Source organism: Lonchura striata, chromosome 6 (assembly GCF_046129695.1).
Source record: "Lonchura striata isolate bLonStr1 chromosome 6, bLonStr1.mat, whole genome shotgun sequence".
In the NCBI taxonomy this organism is placed as follows: Eukaryota; Metazoa; Chordata; class Aves; order Passeriformes; family Estrildidae; genus Lonchura; species Lonchura striata.
In genome coordinates this window covers 53,197,821-53,212,676 of record NC_134608.1, presented here as the reverse complement: position 1 = coordinate 53,212,676, position 14,856 = coordinate 53,197,821, and the positions used below count along the sequence as shown (strand labels likewise).

The window sequence follows — 14,856 nt, the reverse complement described above, 5'->3', positions numbered from 1 at the left end:
AACAACCAATAGAAGCGCGGGTATCGGGAGGTGCGCGCTGTGATTGGCGGGATCCGGGGATAAGCTCGGGGCGGGAAGGGCCGGCCCATGCTGTGAGGGTGCGGTGAGCGGGCGAGGCGGTGGCAGGAGGGGCGGCGCTGGTCGGGCGGTGGGCGAGTGCTCTGGAGGGTCCGGGGAGCTTGGGAGGGGTCCTGGACACTTGTGCCCCGGCCTGTCTTCATACTCCCCGGTGCCTGCCGCGGTCTCTCTTTCCCACGCTGAGACGTGTCCTGGCTGCCCCCCAGCCTTGTGCTCTCCCTCTATGTTCCAGGCAAGGCAATGGCGGAGGGCCCCCAGCAGCTGCTGGAGGTGTGCGGGCAGAGGCTGTCCCGCTTCCTCTCTGATGCCCACTTCAAGCACCTGGCGTGGCTGCGGGAGGTGGAGGAGCAGGGCATGAGGATGCTCAAGAGGTGAGGGCTGCCCTGAGGGGACCCCTCTGCCACACCAGCTGCGTGTGGGAGGGTTTGGGAGGGTTGTTGTGGGCAGTGGGGGCATTGATCTGTGCTCTTCTGCCTCACAGCAGCTTCAGGGATGAGCCCATGCTCTTGCCCAAAACGCCGTCACAGAGGAGGAAGCTCAGGAAAAGGCAGTCGTCCTGGATGAGGGAGGAAAACAAGGAGCTGAGCAGGAGGAGGTAGGTGGGTCAGCTTGCTCTGGCTCTGCCTCATGGTGCTTGGATGAAACAAAAGAGTGCCTGTATTCCCTGAGTTATCAAAGGAATAACTGGTATTGCTCACTGTTTGATTCTGGTGAGAGTTTGGGATAAAGTTGGCTGCCTGCCTTCACTATTTTTTTTTTCTGATTATAGTTAAAGAATAATAAACACTCTATTTTTTTGTCTGTTTACATTTGGGTGTTGTCTCGCTGGGTTTGGCTTTTGGCCTGACGTTGCTGCTCCTGGTGTTCACTCCCTAAGCCTCTGTGTCACTGCCTGGAAAACTTGGGAAAGGGATGTCTGAGCACCATGTCTTAGTTGGCAGGCAGGGAGGCTCCAGGGGTTTATGGAGGGACTGAAGTGGAAATTCCAAGTGATTTGCTTAGAACCCACCCCACTTTTAAAGCTACCCAAACCTGATCTGTTGGTGTGTTAGGGCACTAAAATCGTGCTAACTGTGGTGAAAAGCCCACAGGAGGAAGAGTTAGAGGTGGGAGACTGTCAGGAAGCAGACATGGAAGGTGGGGAGAACAGCAGGAATAGCAGGAGCGTGGGAGGTTGGTGAGTGTGCAGGGGAGAGCAGGAAAAGCAGCACTGCGGATCAGAGCGGGGAGAGCTCCGGCCCTGCTCCGGGTGCTCAGGTCACACCTCGTCCAGGGGAGCAGCCCAGCTAACTCCTGCTGGTGTTTTCCCTCATTTAAACTTGCTTTGGGAAGAGCTGCTGATGCAGCCAGGCCTGTCAGCAGGAAGGTGACACACCGTGTGTCCCTCTGTAGGTGCTGTCCTCTGCCATGTGTTGCTCCAAGGGTGAGGTTTAAGCCCAGATCTTGATGTAGGGTTAAATACACCTTTCCCACTGCCACTTCTCCACACCTGACTCTGGATACCCAGCCTGGGCTCTGTCTGTGTGGCACAGCCCTTGTGTGTGAGCTCCCATCTGGGCTGTGTCCATGTGCCTCTCCCCAGGGACAGGATGGGCTGTGAGGGGAAACAGTGGAGTGGAGAAGCAGCAGCAGCTTCACTTTTATACAGTCTGCTTTTCCCTCCAAAACTTATTTGGGAATGGATGACTCCTTCATAGTTTCCTTCAAAATTCTTTTCCTTTAAGGTTATCCAGAAGGAGGAGTGGTGTCAAGCTGCAGTCTTCTAGCCTGAGCTCCCAGCAGTGCATGAGCCAGGAGCAGCCCTGGAACCCTGGCTGTGAGGGGCAGGATGTATCTGTGCCCGGCTGTGCTCCTGGATCTCAGGCTGGCATCACACCCCAGCTCCCAGCTCTGCCCGGGGAGCAGCCTGAGGAAGCACATGTCCCTCTGGCAGATCTGGACTGCCAGGAGTGTCCCCAGCCTGCTGCTGGGGGTGATGCAGCCCCTCCAGCAGTTTTGGGGCAGCAGCTGCCTGAGGTGGACGCAGCCAAGCTCCAGGACATCCCTGGTGTCCCTGGGATCCTGGCTGAACAGCCAGGAAGGGATGGGGAGCAGAACCCCAGGAGAGCCAGCACGTCCACTCCCAAGGCCACTCAGAATGGTGATCCTGCTGCACTCCAAGGAGATGGATCTCCTCAAAGCCTCGAGACACTGCTCTTCCAGGACTCCCCCAGTAAAAGTGTGACACGGAAGTCCAGGACACGCCGCCGGAGTGGCCTGGGTGCCCCCCGCAGGAGCCATAGGGCTTCCCTGGCTGAAAAGTGCTCCCTGGCCAGCAGGAGGGAGAACATGATCCGGAGATCCATCAGCAGGACCAGGAAGGCAGCGGCGGGAGAATCCTCCTCGGCCTCCAGCAGAGTGAGCTGTGAGTCCCTGCACTGCTTCCATGTGGGAATGGAGCACTGTGGAGCCGCTCGTCCCTGCCTCCAGCTCCCCCAGGTCTCCTGTCCTTGTGGGCTCCTGGGGTGCAGCTTCAAGCCAGGGTGTTGCTGCAGCGGGGAGAGCTGGGGAGGCAGGTGGGGTTGGGGTACACAGGTTGGGAAGGGGTAAAAAGCACAATTGTGGAAGGGAGAGTGTGGCCAGGCTGGTTCCAGGCACATGTGCCTTTGGATCAGGAGAGACTGCTGCATTCCCTGGGGAAGGGCTTGAATTTATGGCATCTGCCAGCTCTCCAAAAAATCAATAAGGCTGAAAGTGCAGCCCTGAAGTTAGGCTGCAATGAGGAGAGGTGCTCAAATGCTTTTTGGGCAAGGAGAGAAGGGACTCAAACTAGCTGTGTCACCAGAGGAACAGGGGTCATGGAGCCCAGGCTATTCCCAGTATCTCTGAATCCCTTGTATCAGCTATTCCTGCTGCTCCTGACAGGGTTTGGCTGCTTGGACTTTCCAAAACCATTGCTGCTGCAGGCAAACAGGCTGTGGTGGAGCATGGAGGCTCTGGAATTCAGCTTTGTCAGCCTTGAGTCACGCTGTATCCAGGCATTTGTTATAACACTTGGAGCGAAGGGGTGTGATGGGGGGGTGGAATGAGGCTGGAATCAGCCCAAACCCCCTGGATCCCTGCACCAGAGCGTGCAGGGAGGCAGGAGCTGCAGCCAATGGCCTGGGAATGCTGGCTGTGACACAGGCAGCTGGAGCAGGCTGCAGGCAGCAGAGCTGCTGCCTCGGTGCTCTGCCTTCCCAGCCCACTCCAGATTCAGTGGCACTTGAGGGAGGTGTGGTGCTGGTGGGGAAAGCGGAGCAATCCATGTTCCTGGGAGGAAGCCTGAGCTCTTCCACGTGCACCCTGTGGCTGTGGGGAGCCTGGGAGTGAAATCCCCAGCTCCACTTGGGCTTTCCTTTCCAGGTCAGAGCTCCTTGGAGGCTTTTGTGGAAGAAGATGTGACCAGCAGCACAAGGTGAGGATACCATGTAAGGCAGGTGGGAAGGGATCCCAGCATTCCCTGTGAGGACACTCTCTGGGTGGCCTGTCTGTCACAAATTTGTCAGGGCCTGCTCAGGTGCTGCTGTCACCTGGGGCTGGATGAGATTTTGGGTTGTGCTGTTCAGGCACAGTGAGATTAAGTCCTTCACTGGGATGGGTGGTGATGTGTCCTGGGGTTCCTGGAGTTTCTGGCCGCCACTAGCCTGGCAATGCTGGAGGCCAGTCAGATCTGCTCTGGGGAAGGGACAGCCCAAGGCTGTCAGAGTCCCCTTCTTTCCTGCTACTGGGGCCTAAGGTGGTTATGGGGTGTTCAGCAGCACAGTGGGACTGTCCCTCAGAGGAACTTCAAGTCCAACCTTGATATGCTTGGCTGGAACAGCCTCTGGATGTGCTTAGGACTTCCTTGGAGTCCCACATGCTGCTTCCATCACCTGTAACTTTCCTTCAGAGAGAATTTTAATTATTAAATTAGCTTTTCCTTCACAGGCCTGAGCTGGAGCCAAATTCCCCGAGGGAAAAGGTGAGTTCCAAGGAATAATGCTCCCTGTGTGGATGCCTTCCTGCTGAGTCAGCACCTTTGCTGAGGTTGTCACTGGATTCAGGGATGTCCCTGCAGAATGAGCCAGCACAGCTCTCACTGGGAGAGAAGCAGATCCCACTTGAGCAAGCAGCTGGCTTTTCCAGGGCAGCCTTGTTCTTTGGAGCAGCTGTGCTAAAGGAATGCTTGTCCTCTTTCTCTGCAGGCTCCTGGAGATGTCCTTGTTCCAAGCACAAGTCCCCAAGCTGCCAGCCCTCCTGCACAGCACCTGTACCCTCTGGAGCAGCAGGCAGGGAGTGCTGCAGGTAACTTTCAGATGGTCTTGCTTTCCTTGCATGAAACCCTCAGAACACACAGACCTTGGCATCAGTGGGGGCATTCCTGGGAAATAAGGGGTTTGTGTTGAAACTGAACCACTTCTGACCAATCAAGAAAGTTTTCCAGGGAAAGTTTGGACCTCCTGAAGAGGTGAGACATCAATTAGGTGGGCAAGGACATGTAAATGTGTCCAAGCTATGAGACAAACAGTGCCCTGAACAGCTTCAGTCTGTGCAACAAGTGAGTGGGGGCATTTGTGAAGGAGCCCCTGGAGCTGGAGTCTTCCAACATGTCACGTCCTTTCTCTCTGGGGTTGGGTTACGTGAAAATTTAGAGGTCCTCATTATTTTCCATGCCTCTGAAGAAGGAGGAGTTGGGGTGTTTTTTGTTCCCTGTGAACTGGAGGATGTGACAAGCAGCTGGAGCTGGAATGGAGGAAAGAGTCCCTGGAGGGAGTTGGATGCCTCACACGTGGCACTGACTGCAGGTTTCTCCACAGGAAGCCATGTAAATCCCAAGAGTGAACCCCAGAAGAGCCAGGAACAACCCCACTGTGCCAAGCCTCTGGAGAGTTCCTCTCGCATGTGGTAGGAGACACTGCAAGGAGTAGGGATGAGCCAGGGGTCTGGAAGGACTCAGATTTAACATTTTAAGTCATTTGTGCTAAAATGGGGTGGGGGAGTTCTTTCCCTGCCTTCCTCTCCAAACTTCCAGTAGCTCTGAAACATACTTTGGTCAGATCCTGTGTCTTGGAAGTCCCTTGTGGCTTTTGGAGCCTTCTTTGGGTCTGGGACTGGCTCTGGCATGGGGAAGAGCACCTGAGGTCCTGCACAAAACAGCAGAGGTTCCCCAACACAGTTAGCTCAGAGCTGGGAGGTGACTTCAAGGGCTCCTGAGGTGCAAGTGACTGACCTGGTTATTTTTGTCTGAGTGTCTGAGTGTCTGGAATACCTGACCTGACTATTGGAATACCTGATGTGTCTCCTCACTGTGTGTTGCTGGGGAGGTTTTGGGAGAAAGATGTAGTAGCCAGTAAATCCTTCTGGAGAGTGTGACAGCCACCTCATGTCTCTCCTGCTAATGCCACCAGGATGAAAGGCTGCAAGCAAGCCCTGGGTGTCCTGTGGCAGAGGCAGCAGACGGGGTTCCGGACCCTTTCCCCTTTGGATGAGAAGCACAAGACCTTGGCAAACCAGGCTCCATCATCCCCCTCTCCAGCCAGCAAGGTGAGTGGTGCCACAGCCCTGTGTCCCCTGTCCCAGGCAAGCCCTGAGCTCCCTCCCTCTCTCCCCTCAGGCTGTCAGGCCACTGAAGAACTTCCTGCAGGGACAAGGGGGTGGCATCAAGGACTTCATCAAGCGCAACACTCCCACCCGGCCCCACCTGAAGGTGTGTTACATCTGAGGGGTGAGAGGAGAATGGGCTGCATGTGCTGGGAAGGGGAGTTCTGGTGTTACTTACAAACCTTTAATTATCTTTTTTATGCCCTTTCTTTGCAGGGAGACTTTGTTGTAAGTATGACACCTTTTCTGTGGGGCTGACACGCTGAGCACACTCTCGCTTCACGCCGATGTCCATGAGCCTTCTGGCCACACCAGTGGTGAGGTGACAGGATCTCTGTGCAGGTGTGTTCTGCTGGGAGCTTCTGGCCTCTGAGCCAGGCTGCACTGTGCTTCCTCCACCGTTCTCCTGGCTCCTGGCAGGGCTATGCTGTTCTTTTCTAAATATCTTCTCTGCAGCTGAAGGACTGAGGTTTTTCCTTCTGTACCTCTGCTTACATTGGATAATCCCTGTTGCCAAATATGTGTTGTCTCCCCATCCCAGTGTCCAGGTGAATGACTGCAAACAGTGACTGTGTGTACCAGGCTGCCTGAGGGGAGGCAGAGCCCTCAGCACCTGCTACAGGCTGAACTCTTCTCCCTTCAGGAGAAGGAGAGGCAGAGGCTGGAGAACCTCCGTAAGAAGCAGGAGGCTGAGGAACAGAGGAAGAAGAAAGTGGAGGAGGAGAAGAGACAGCGTCAGGCAGAAATGAAGCAGTGAGTTGGGCCCCTTTCCCCCTCCTCTTTCCTTGGTCAGGAAAGGCTTGCCTTGTGCTTCCCACTTGGAATGAGCACTTTGGGAGCAGGCGGGGCTGACGGGCCCCTCTTGCCCACGCGGTGCCCAGGAAGAGGGAAGAGCGCCTGAGGAAGGCCCTGCAGGCTCGAGAGCGTGCGGAACAGATGGAGGAAAAGAAGAAAAAGCGGATGGAGCAGAAGATTCTGCAAAGTGATGAGAAGGTGAGAAGGCTGAGTGGGCTTTGGGCCTCTCCAAGAGTTGTGAGACCAGGAGGTGTGAGCAGGGTGCTGGCAAGGTCCATGCATGCCAGAATTCCTTCTGACACGGGGAGCCTTTTGTTCTCCATCCCTCTGCACATTCCTGTTGGGACAGGCCCTGTTTACGCTGGTCTGGGTTTCGGGAATGTGGCAGCCCCTGCCTGCCCTGGGCACAGCCCTGCAGGTGACAGCCTCACGTGGCCCACGTGCGTGGACTGGAGTGTGTGACTCAGCAGGGAGTGCATTTGGGTCAGGTTTGGGTTTCAGAGCCTGACCTGGCCCTTCTTGTGGGGGCAGGCTGGGCTGGTGGCCACATGCCAGTGCTGCTGCTGTGTTACGGCTGTGAAAGGGCTGAGGGAGCTGTGCCTGAGGGCCAGAGCCTGAGCAGCCTCTGGGTTGAGGCCTGGCTGCTCATTTTGGGCTGGACTGAAGGGCCCTTTGGAAAGGTCAGCTTTGGAAAACAAGGAGTCATGTTCCTTTCAGCGCTTCCCAAACCCCGAGTGGCCAAACGCACACCCACTGCTGGGTCCTTGGTCTCTTTATGATCTGGGATATCCCAAGCTCCAGACCTCCTCCAAGGCTGTGAAGTGTGTCCTTGGAGCAGTGGGGCTGACAGGGGTGGCTTTCCCAGTTGCACATCTCACAGGTGAGGGAAGAGAAGGTGGCAGAGGAGCGGAGCAAGAGGAAAGGGTCCAAGAAACACGGGGAGGTGGAGGCACGGAAGCAGAAAGCCGTGAAAGGGGTAAGAGCAACTTGGGACCCTCCTGCACATGGAGAAGGACAGGGACAGCAGGGACCTGCTGTATTGGTGTGGCTGGTGGGATAGGGACTGGTCACTGCCTGCTTCGGCAGGGATTTTGGGGTCTTCACTGCCAGATCTCTGTCCAGGCAGCTGATGTTGGGCTGGGACACAAGGGAGGAACATTCCGACTGCTGGAGCCTTATAGGGTTTTCCTCTTGTTTCTTCAGGAGGAACATGAGCAGCAAGAACCACTGCAGAAAAGAAGAGAGGATGAAGTGAAGGAAAGAGGGAAAACAGTTTTGGAACTGAAGAACCTTCTGGAGCAGAAACAGCTGGGACAAGCAAAGGAGAGGTGTGAGCTGATTCCTGTCCTGGAGCAGGGAATTGACCATGGCTGGGGAAGCAGTAGATGTGATGTAAATGTGATGCTGCACCTGGGATCTGGGGAGGCAGGAGCAGGAGGCTGTGAGAGGGTGAGGGACAGATAGGCATGCTTCCCCCTCTGAATTCTTTCTTTTCCCCCAGGTATCCCAAGCAGCGAGGGAAGGAGAAGCCCCTCAAAGCAGAACAGGAGCCAGCAGCATTGGCTGGCAAGGCCACCAAGGTAGGGTTGGAGTGTTCTGGGAACAGCTTTTCTACATAAAGCACACAGGCTGAGCTCAGGATCAGGTGTTTTCCAAGAGCTGTGTTGCTGGGATGTTGTTTAGAGGATCAAATACAATAAAACTTAACTATTGTTATTGTACAGAGGTACTTTGCAGGAACAAGCCAAGGTCTGGGGGTTCCCTGGCTTACAGGTGAGCCTCAGCCCTGTCATGGTATGGTGGCAGTCATGAAATGGCGCTTGGAAGAACACCTCAAAGAGCATTCACTGATCCTGAAACCAATGTAGAATTTAGAGATTTTTTTAATATTCTACTGCCACATTTCCTCATTCTGCCCAAAGGATGTGACCCCCAAACCTCAGGTGCCACGTTGTTCTGTGTCACTTCATTTGCACTCACACAAAAAGCATCAGGGCTTTAAGTCAGGGTTGTTGGTCTTGAAATATAACACTAACATTTGCTTTCATTCTCTACTCTTAAATTCATTGCTTCATTAGTGAAAAATCAATGCCCCAAATGGTTCTTCCTCTTCAGGATCAATTCTTCCTCCTGTGTGGGCTCCTGCTGCACTCCTTCCCACAGTCCCTGGTACTTGGACTCTTGTGCTATATAAATTTAATTTAAGGTCTGAATCCTTCCTGTACTGCCAGCAGCAGGGTCAGAATGAGTCTGGCAAAGCTTTTCCAGGCAGGAGAAAATGGCTGAGCAGCACAGGAGGGTAAACTCCAGGAGAAACGATTTGGGTCTAAAAGGAACTTCAGCAGTTAATTTTTTTCTCTTTATTAGGGGAAACAAAGTCCTGAAGAGCTGCCTCCTGAGCCTGGGCTGGAGAAAAGATATGAGCCACCAGAATCCTTTTTCCCAGCTCTTAACATCTGGCTCCAAGCAGAGAGGGTGAGTGTGGGCTCCAGAGAGCCAGGCTGGACCTAAGCAGAAACACGACAGTCTTGGATTTGGGGTTATTTCTGCAGAAGAAGCCACAGAAGCACTGAGGGCTGGATGTTGCCAGACCTGCTGAGAGCACAGCTCTGTGTCGGTGTCTATTCTGTATGAGTGAGGAGTGACTTAATTCCTGTGTCTTACAGGAGGCCGACGGTCAGCATCAGCCGAGAGAGGAGAAAAAACCCATTCCACCAGCGGCCCCTGGGACATGGTCGAACAAAGCCGTCAAGGTGAGCCCTGGCCCCGGCACTACCCTCGGGCGGCCCCCGCCCGCTGTGGCTACTTAGCTCCCGCGGCTCGGAGCCACCGCAGCGCTGGGCACAGGGAAGCCGCTGGAAAAATAAGTGGTTGGAGGCGGAAAATATGCTGGAAGCGGCCACGGGAGGGCAGCAGGTCCTGAGGCGACGGCCCGGTGGGAGCGGCCCTGGGCAGCCAGGCTTGTGCCAGCTGCAGCTGCGGAGCTTAATTCCATGGGCAGAGCGGCAGAAAAGGCTGCTCGGAGCTGGGATGCAGCGCTGTCTCTGCCGGGAATCTGCTGTGGGCTCCGTCCTGGCTCTGTCAGAGCTCCAGCGAGGGAAAACCAAAGAGTTTAGGTGGAGAGTTGAGTGTTGGGACATGCACAGTGTGCCTTTCCCCGGTTTTTCCACAGAAAACAGGAGGGGAGGGAGTGTTAAGAGGAGGTGTCAAGGCACGGAGCCTGGTGACAGTTTTGTGTTGGTTCAGGCTTTGAGCACTTTGGGGCTCTGGTGACCATCCCAGCCATGGTAGTGCTGCTCCCCTTGCTCATCACTGCTCTCTGTGTGGTTTCAGAAATCCCTCTCCACATCCTGCCTGGGGTCCCTGAAGGATGCTCAAGGACCAGGATCACCCCTGTCCAATGAGAACAGCTACGGGCTGGATCTGAACAGTGACGACTCCACAGACGATGAGAGCAACCCTCGGAAGCCCATCCCTGCTTGGGCTGATGGTAGGTGCCAGCTCTGGGCTGGCTTCCTTTCCCTCCTGCCCTGGAGCTTTCCAGCTTTGCTTGGAGCCATCCCAAAGCGCAGTCCAGGAGTGTATGCACCTCTTTCCCAGAGTCCTCTGAGAGGAAAGGGGGCACAGCCCCAGCTCCTGAGGAGAAGCGGGCTGTGGGATGTGTCCCACCCCTCCTGCACAGCCGGTGGGCTCTGAGGGGAAGGGCAGTGCCTGTCCTGCAGGCAGGGGCTGCAGCCGGGTGTTGTTCCCGCTGTTCCCGCAGGGGCGCAGCTCCAGCAGGCCATCGTGCACCAGTACTACCACCCCCCTGACCTGGACGTGCTGTTCGGGGCCATCCCCAGCCCCAAGCTGGAGGACATCTTCTACAAGAACAAACCCCGCTACTTCAAGCGCACGAGCTCGGCCGTGTGGCACTCCCCGCCCGGCCCCTCCTGCACCTTCCAGAGCTGAACCAAGGCATTTTCTAGAGGCTGTGTTCTACTTTCTCTGTATCTACAATTTTAACATTTTAGTCTTCTTTTGTACAGAAATAAAGTTGTTTAATAAAGTCCAGCACTCACTGGGTGTGTCTCCTTTCCCATACCTTAGTGTTCCTTTTGCTTGCAGAAATCAGTTTCTAATCTGCAACCAGAGCCAGTTCCTAGTCTGCCTCATTTCCTATTCACTTAGGATATTCTCTTGTAGAAGGAAGCTTGGAAATTACTGTAGGAAAGATCAGGTTTTTTTAATTACACTGAGGGGATAATGTTTTTGTAATGCTTTTTAAAAAATATATTTACTATATTTATGTATTTATCTATCCTGTCTTAATTATCTGCAATTCCTTTTCTTTCAACAATTCCTGTGCACTCATCTTAGCCTGTGCCAGAATCTTCTTCCTGCTGTTGGAAAAATCTCCATGGACAGTTTAAGCAGTGGTAATGCCTCCTCATCGTTTTTTTTTTTTTTTTTCCTAATGGGAAAAGGAAGCCCAGCCTCAGCTCTGGATCCTGTTGTGGCAGGATCAGTGGGACAGCCTGTCTTGACTAGGAGCCGAGTTCATTTGGGAAGGGTGAGGGAGGGGATGGTTGCCCAGGGGCTCTGTTAGTGTGGGAGCTTTGGCCCTCCCCCCACCAGCAGAACTGCACCTATCCCACTCCTTCCGTCTTCCTTTCCCAAGCCTCAATGCACATGGATTGACAGGAGCAGAGCTGGATTCTGGCTCTGGCTATAAGGTAGATTGGTTCATGGAGCCAGAATCCCTGGAGCTGCCCTGCTGCTCCTTCCACAGCAAGGGGCTGGAAGTGCTTGGAGCGCTCAGTTCCAGAGCCAGTGCTCACCAAAGGGGACTTTGTCCCAGGAGAGCTTTTTGGATGGGATCAGGCAGGGAGTAGGTAGGGTGGGGAGGACACCTAGGCTCCTTCCCACCCCAGAGGGCAGAGGACTTCCTCAGGGACGATGCCCTGCAGCACCATGTCCCCGTGGCCACCTCCACAGGGGACTGGGTGAGGAGGACACAAAATCTGTTACAGCCCAGCACAAGACTGGGTGAGGAGGACACAAAATCTGTTACAGCCCAGCACAATCAGGACAATTTCCCAGTTTCTTTGGTGGAGCCCGGAACAGTGGGGGAGTGGAAAAAAACCTTGGCACCAACAGCTGCTGGCAGGGCTGCGCTGCCAGGCTCCGGGCTGAGCACTAATGAGGTGTCTGTGCTGCCGCTGGCTCTGCTCGGCTCCTGGAGCCCGCTGGGAGCCCGGGCCCTGCGCTCCAGGTGCTCCCAGGAGCTTGCCGGGAGCACTGCTGGTTAATGCCACCCCAGGAGAGGCGGCTGTGCTGTCTGCCAGCTCCGCACCAGGGAGGATCCTTCCCATGGGATGTGGGGAGCAAAAGGCCCCCCAGCACTGGCATCGGGCTGCCACTGCCAGCTGGAAAAAGGAGCAGCTCCGTGAAATCAGCAGGAGAGAATTAAGCAGGGATCCCCTAGACGTGGGCGGGCTGGATGTGGAAGTGCCTCCTTCCTAGAAATGCTGGAGCCATGGTGTTGCAGCATTCCCGGAGCAAACCGTAGGCATCCCTGTGACCCTAAAGGGCAATTCTCAGGTGGGAGGGGCCAGGTGGGGCTGACCCCACTGTGTCCCTCCAAACGGAGAAGGGAAAGGGAATGTTTCAGCTTGCGTGAAAGAAAATAATCCACGTCAACCTGAGGCATTTTCCAGGTCTGTGAGCACAGGAGGGTGACAGCGCCCCTTGAATCCCAGCAGTCCCTTTGGATCCTAGAGCTCCCCTTGGATCCCGGCTGCCTCGTTTCTCCCCTCTGCCACCACGTCATCTGTTTCTGTTTTCAGTGCCTGGGAACCCCTGATTCACCCCATCCCACGAGGATGCTTCCCGGGGCTGGGAGAGGTGGGAGGGCCGGGGATCGGGGCAGGGGAGCAGGATGGAGCCCTCTTCCTGCTCCATCCCTGCCGGGTGCCCGGGCCGTGCGGGTCCCTTGGCCTGGGCAGGGGGTCCCTGAGGCGGGGGCACCTCCGCCCGCCGCTGTCTCCCCGGCTCGGCGGCTCCGCATCCCGCTCTCCTGTTGCTCAGAGATGTGGAGGCAGTTGCTAAGAGACACCGACACGTCAGTATCTGGCCCTAAGGAAAAAAAGAGGAAAAAAAAAAAAAGAGACAGAGAAAGAGAGAGACAAGGGAGGACGAGGAGGAGGAGGGGAGGAAGGAGGTGGGGAAAGACCTGATCCCATCGCCGGGCTCGCAGCAGCCTTGGCCGCCGCTGCCGAAGCCCAGCTCCCGACTTGGAAGCCTCTGGGGTGTGGCCGGCCACCGGGGACCCTCACATCACTGCTGGAACTCCCCACATCGCCACTCAGGACCCCCACATCGCCACAGGGAGCCAGGCCCTGCTCCCTCCCTGGCCAGTGAGTAACCTAGGGCAGCCCAGCCTCACCGGAGGGGTCGGGGCGCTTGGGGATGGGGAGCGACCGGGGAAGGTGGGCCGGTGGGAGGGGATGGAGCTGGGGGGGCGCGGGCAATGGAGGATGGAGCAGCCATGGTCAGGTGGTGGGGGGCGAGGGCAGGCCTGGAGGGATCCTGGTGGGTGCTGGGAATGGGGATCTTCCCCCGGGAGAGAGGCGGGGAGGGTGTCCCTTGCACCGGGCTCAGCTCGTGGTGGTGGGGGCTGGCGGGGGGCCGTGGAGCAGCACCTCTGCTCTGCCCACCGCCAGCCGAGATGGGCTGGCCAAGGTCAGCAGGACTGGGGGGCCCCTTTCTGTCTGGAATCCCGGGGGGATGCTTGGAGGAGTGACCCTGGCCGGGGGGCATGGGGAGGGTGCGGTGCCCCAGAGGCCGCCCCGGGCCGCAACAGCTGCGGTCCCCGCGGCGGGGCGTGCGGCCGGCACGGCTTCGCCCCTCTCCGCTTCCTCGCAGGCAGCCGGTGACGGCCCGACGCCGGCCCCGCCGGTGCCCCCGGAGGGGTTGGCGTGGCCCCGCGGATGCCGCCGGGATGCCGGGAACGTCGCTGTGACCGCCGGCAGCCCTCGGCGTGAGCGGGCGGGCGGGATGGCCGGCGGCGCCCCGTGAGGGCCACGAGGCCATGCTGCTGGGCCCCTGGCTGCTGGCGGCGGCGGCGGCGGTGGCGGCGGCGGGCGCGGGCTGCCCGGTGCTGTGCAGCTGCCGCGGGCAGGCGGTGGACTGCAGCGGGCAGCGGCTTTTCTCCGTGCCCCCCGAGCTGCCGCTGGACACGGGCAACCTGAGCCTGGCCCACAACCGCATCGCCAGCATCCCGCCGGGCTACCTGGGCTGCTACGGGCAGCTGCGCGCCCTGGACCTGCGCAACAACTCGCTGGCGGCTCTGCCGGCCGGGCTGTTCCGCGGCGCCCGGCGGCTGGCACACCTGGACCTGAGCTACAACAACTTCAGCCTGGTGCCCGCCGACATGTTCCGCGAGGCCAGCGCGCTGCTGCGCCTCGACCTCAGCCACAACCCGGGGCTGCGCCGCGTCCACCCCCAGGCCTTCCGCGGCCTGGCCCAGCTGCGCGAGCTGGACCTCAGCTACGGCGGCCTGGCCGCCCTCAGCCTCGACGCCCTGGAGGGGCTGCCCGGCCTCGTGGGGCTGCGCCTGGGGGGCAACCCCTGGCTCTGCGGCTGCGCCATGGAGCCGCTCCTCAAGTGGCTGCGGGGGCGCATCCAGCGCTGCTCCTCGGGTAGGTGCCGCCGGGACCCCCGCGCCCCGGCCCGCGATGGGGCCGGCAGGCGGCCGCGCTGACGCCATCCCTCCGTCCCGCAGATTCGCAGCAGGCCGAGTGCTGGGCTCCCCCCGAGGTGGCGGGGGCCCCGCTGCTGTCGCTGACGGAGGAGAGCTTCCAGGCTTGCCACCTCACGCTGACCCTCGACGACTATCTCTTCATCGCCTTCGTCGGCTTCGTCGTCTCCATCGCCTCGGTGGCCACCAACTTCCTGCTGGGCATCACGGCCAACTGCTGCCACCGCTGGAGCAAGGCCAGCGAGGACGAGGATGTTTAGGGACCGCCGCTGCCACCGCCGCCGATAGACCCCCGCCCCGGCCACCCCCCGGCCCGGCCGCCCCCGCGGGGACACCAGACTGTGCCTTGTCCGCGTCCCCTCCCGCCGCCCCCCGTGCCGGGGTGGCCCTCGAGACGCCGGGGACACCAGGGGACAGCCCTGCTTCCTTTTGCCCCAAACTGGGGAGTTTTTGCACCCCCCCATCACCGTGAGCTTGGACCCCTTCCCGTGCTGTTCCCACTGCCCAGGACTGGTTGAGACGGCGATTTGGGAATCCCCTGGGAACCCCTCCACCTCTGCCTGGGAGAGACAGAGGACAAAGTGTGTGTATCCCACTCTCCTGGGGGCATCGAGGAAATCCCTGCTTTCAGCCCCAAAGCA

General features: G+C 57.9%; 2 protein-coding genes across 2 annotated transcripts; both read left to right on the top strand.

Moving 5' to 3' along the window:
- Positions 1-102: 102 nt before the first annotated feature.
- Positions 103-10,527, top strand: LOC110467559 (inner centromere protein A). The gene is made up of 19 exons (XM_031504878.2): positions 103-449; positions 560-673; positions 1,803-2,482; positions 3,463-3,514; positions 4,027-4,060; positions 4,284-4,383; positions 4,896-4,983; positions 5,487-5,622; positions 5,693-5,785; positions 5,896-5,907; positions 6,323-6,432; positions 6,561-6,672; positions 7,340-7,450; positions 7,678-7,802; positions 7,976-8,054; positions 8,842-8,949; positions 9,141-9,227; positions 9,808-9,964; positions 10,238-10,527. Exons 1-19 carry the CDS (start codon positions 319-321, stop codon positions 10,423-10,425), a joined length of 2,517 nt encoding a protein of 838 aa, XP_031360738.2. The 5' UTR covers positions 103-318; the 3' UTR covers positions 10,426-10,527.
- Positions 10,528-13,546: 3,019 nt separating this feature from the next.
- Positions 13,547-14,494, top strand: LRRC55 (leucine rich repeat containing 55). Its single transcript, XM_021524747.3, has 2 exons — positions 13,547-14,156; positions 14,240-14,494. The coding sequence occupies exons 1-2, from the start codon at positions 13,547-13,549 to the stop codon at positions 14,473-14,475; spliced, it is 846 nt and encodes a 281-aa protein (XP_021380422.1). The 3' UTR covers positions 14,476-14,494.
- Positions 14,495-14,856: the final 362 nt, after the last annotated feature.

Coding starts and splice junctions, on each gene's coding strand:
- LOC110467559 (XM_031504878.2), top strand. CDS start 319: ATGGCGGAGGGCCCCCAGCAGCTGCTGGAGGTGTGCGGGCAGAGGCTG. Junction 3,515..4,026: donor GATGTGACCAGCAGCACAAG/GTGAGGATACCA, acceptor TTTCCTTCACAG/GCCTGAGCTGGAGCCAAATT. Junction 6,673..7,339: donor TTCTGCAAAGTGATGAGAAG/GTGAGAAGGCTG, acceptor TGGCTTTCCCAG/TTGCACATCTCACAGGTGAG.
- LRRC55 (XM_021524747.3), top strand. CDS start 13,547: ATGCTGCTGGGCCCCTGGCTGCTGGCGGCGGCGGCGGCGGTGGCGGCG. Junction 14,157..14,239: donor CATCCAGCGCTGCTCCTCGG/GTAGGTGCCGCC, acceptor TCCGTCCCGCAG/ATTCGCAGCAGGCCGAGTGC.